Source organism: Punica granatum, chromosome 4 (assembly GCF_007655135.1).
Source record: "Punica granatum isolate Tunisia-2019 chromosome 4, ASM765513v2, whole genome shotgun sequence".
NCBI classification, from domain to species: Eukaryota; Viridiplantae; Streptophyta; class Magnoliopsida; order Myrtales; family Lythraceae; genus Punica; species Punica granatum.
In genome coordinates, this window is record NC_045130.1 from 23,533,483 (window position 1) to 23,537,053 (window position 3,571).

At 47.4% G+C, this 3,571-nt stretch overlaps 1 protein-coding gene across 1 annotated transcript; it reads left to right on the forward strand.

The window, feature by feature from the left end:
• Window positions 1-679: 679 nt before the first annotated feature.
• On the forward strand, window positions 680-3,312 carry LOC116204591 (galactan beta-1,4-galactosyltransferase GALS3-like). The gene is made up of 2 exons (XM_031536748.1): window positions 680-2,063; window positions 2,758-3,312. Exons 1-2 carry the CDS (start codon window positions 874-876, stop codon window positions 3,101-3,103), a joined length of 1,536 nt encoding a protein of 511 aa, XP_031392608.1. The 5' UTR covers window positions 680-873; the 3' UTR covers window positions 3,104-3,312.
• Window positions 3,313-3,571: the final 259 nt, after the last annotated feature.

The following is a 3,571-nucleotide window of genomic DNA, read 5'->3' on the forward strand; positions in this document are numbered from 1 at the left end:
GTTAAAAAAAAAAGAATTGTTGAAAGAATATAAAATAATTCGAAAAGTTACTAACAAAAGCTAAACCCGATATCAATCACATGATTTTTACCAAATAGCAAATTGAGCTTCCAACGAGTAAATTTAGTAGGACAAACTTAGCAGTTTAGGATATTTAAAGTCACTGAGAGAACCTCGTAATTATGACGAAAAATGCACGTACATAATTAAAATTGATCCATCATCAATGAGTGTATATGCCATTGCAATCTATAACATTATTTATATTTATATATTAATTAAAAGATATAAAAGATCACTAATAAAAATAGAACTCAAAACCTCTCGATTTCTGATTGAGGACGATATGGATGGTACCGATCTTTCGCTACCTCTCCATTCAATTTAATTACTTGTCAAACATGATTTGTCGAGTCAGATTTTTCTTTTTTGGTTTCGGGGTGAGATTGTAAAACCGAGACAACTAATGCTACTTTTTTGAATATCGGATGCCGCCGGCCCGGAATGATCTTATCTTACAGGACTCTTGAATATTATTCGAACTCGAACTAGAGGTAGTGAGTCCAAATAGAGGAAGTTAGCTCTCTTCTTTTACTTTTCCCATCACCCTCTCACCATCACCGGAAAAAAGAACAGAAAAAAATAAAAAAATAAAAGAAAAGAAAAAGGAGGGGGGGGGGGGGGGGGGGGGGGGGGGGGCGGAGGGACGGCCAGAAAAGGCAAACAGAACGGAGAGACTTCTCCTCCTACTCCCTCTTCCTTCTCCCTCCTTCCTTCCGCTTCTGGAAGTGAACCCATCCTCTCCTCTGCTTCCTTCATTCAGCTCTCTCTCCCTCTCTCTGCCTGTTCTCTCTCTGCAGGTTGCAGCAACCAATGGCGGAGAAGAAGGAGAGAGCAGAAAAAGAAAGGAGCAGCGGTAAGATTCTACTTGGGGTCGTGGGCAGCTGCGCGGCGGAGCTCAAGCTCCTCCTCACGTCCCTTCTGGTCCTCTGCACCATCGTCACGCTCATCCAGTTCTTGCCCCCCAAGTTCTCAATCTCCTCCTCCGATCTCCGGATCTGCATCTCCAAGATCTCCACTCCTGTGGCCCCCACCCCCGACCCGCTTCCCTCCTCCGCCGCCGCCGCAGCACCGCCTCCTCTTCTCCCCCCTCCCCCGCCCCCCCCGCAGGAGAGAGTCCTCGAGGGTGGCATCGTGAAGCGGGCTTTCAACCCCTACGGCACCGCCGCCTACAACTTCATCACCATGGGCGCCTACAGGGGAGGCCTTAACAACTTCGCCATTGTCGGCCTCGCCTCCAAGCCCCTCCACGTCTACGGCAGGCCCACCTACCAGTGCCAGTGGGTCCAGCACCAGAACTCCACCTCCGAGCAACCCGTCTCCTCTGCCGGTTACCGGATCCTCCCGGACTGGGGATACGGCCGCGTCTACACCGTTGTGGTCGTTAACTGTACCTTCCCGGAGCCCATCAACTTCAACAACTCCGGCGGCAGGCTGGTCCTCCGCGCCTCCACCTCCGGCGCTGGTGACCGGGACTTCAACCTCACGGACACAATCCAGATCCTGTCGGAGCAGCCCGGGGAGGTCGATTTCGACATCTTCACGTCCCCGCCCAAGTACGACTACCTCTACTGCGGTTCGTCCCTGTACGGGAGCTTGAGCCCGCAGAGGGTGAGGGAGTGGCTCGCCTACCACGTTCGGCTGTTCGGGGGACGGTCCCACTTCGTGATCCACGACGCGGGAGGGGTCCACCCGGAGGTGCTGGAGGTACTGAAGCCATGGATGGAGCTTGGGTACGTGACCCTTCAGGACATAAGGGACCAGGAGAGGTTCGATGGGTACTATCACAATCAGTTCATGGTGGTGAACGATTGCCTCCACCGGTACAAGTTCATGGCGAAGTGGATGTTCTTCTTCGACTTGGACGAGTACATCTACGTGGAGCCCAAGAACACACTGAGATCAGTGCTCGACTCGCTATCGGGCTACACGCAGTTCACCATTGAGCAGATGACCATGAGCAGCAAGCTCTGCCTCACCGATGATTATGGCAAGACTTACAAGTATGTTTAATCATTTAGCTTCCAGCACGTAGTGCCCGTCTACTTTCAGTTCCCTGCATTGTACCAATTTGATTCTGATTTTGATTTTGATTGATTGATGACTTTGTTAACGAGAAATCGAACTTCTTGGGGGAGATCGGAAGGCTGCGGGTAAGATTGCAGATGGGTAAAAACTGGTATCTGTCTAGAATGTCCTGCTGAAGAATTTGGCTCCATGCTTCATTGTTGATTTCATCTCTGCATGGTGAAACGGGATGGACAGAATTACTGAATCGAGTAATTCATCCGAGGAAGTGGAGAAGTCCATAACTGCGTGCTTGAGATGGGTCCATGCCCCCATGATTGGGTATGGGATGTGTACAGCTGGTGCTGGTGATGGAAACCCGGTGGTTGGGAGAAATTTGTCGGATGCCTATGTTGAAAATTTCATGTGACGAATGGAGTAATTCTTACTGATATAATATATGTGGGGAGCATAGATTCTTCTCTTCAATGAATTGCACCAGGCCAAGTGGAAGGGCGGTCGCCTTGATATCTTTGTCTTAAAGCCAATGCTTCAGCCTACTGATTAGGACATTCTGCATTCTTTATTTGATTTGATTTAATTATTAGCGTACATTATTATCAGTCCATTGACGAATCGCATGTGAAATGATGTCCTATGATTCATATCGTGTCGTATGTTTTGAATCAGGAAATGGGGATTCGAGAAGCTTGTGTACCGGGACGTGAAGAGGGGAATCCGGAGGGACCGGAAGTACGTGGTGCAGCCCCGGGCTGTGTACGCGACGGGAGTGCACATGTCCCAGAACCTCGTGGGCAAGACGAACCACAAGACTGAGCGCCGGATCAAGTACTTCCACTACCACGGCACGATCGCTCAGCGAAGGGAGCCCTGTTGGGTCCTGCTCAACACAACGGATGCCACCGATGATAACACGCCTTACGTGAAGGATATCACGATGCGGGATATTGCAGGCACTGTGAAGCGCTTCGAGCTCAAGATGATCGGGCCCAGGTTACAGCATACACGGCAATGACACCTTGATTTTTTCCTACATCGGATCTATGAATTTAGTTTTGATGAGCTTATTTTTTTGTTTTGTTATAAAATCTATAAATATAAATATCTACCGGTGGTGCTTTACAGGAATGTTTTTTCATTATTAGGGTTCTTTCGGTGTAATATAATTCATGTAGATACTGGCGGCATTAAGGTATATGATATGGTGTTCCATGTTACTTTTTCGCTGTGGGATCATGTTTTTTTTTTTTTTTTATGAATTCGCTGTGGGATCATGTTACTTGTTCATTTATAATAGAAAAACACATATTATTATATTATGTTATAAATACTTTAGAATTTTATAATCGTCACAATTCTTTCTAGATTTATATGTAGTAGACCACGGTTCTCTTTCAAGAGACTTAAATTATTAATCATAATTTTGAGTGTCGGTCCATTCGGGACCACTTACAGCTATAGCCAGTGGGTACATGGTAAAGGT

Bases quoted from the DNA above. Each gene is read 5' to 3' on its own strand.
- LOC116204591 (XM_031536748.1), top strand. From the start codon at position 874: ATGGCGGAGAAGAAGGAGAGAGCAGAAAAAGAAAGGAGCAGCGGTAAG. The intron at 2,064-2,757 runs GTATGTTTAATC...GTTTTGAATCAG, and splicing joins GATTATGGCAAGACTTACAA to GAAATGGGGATTCGAGAAGC.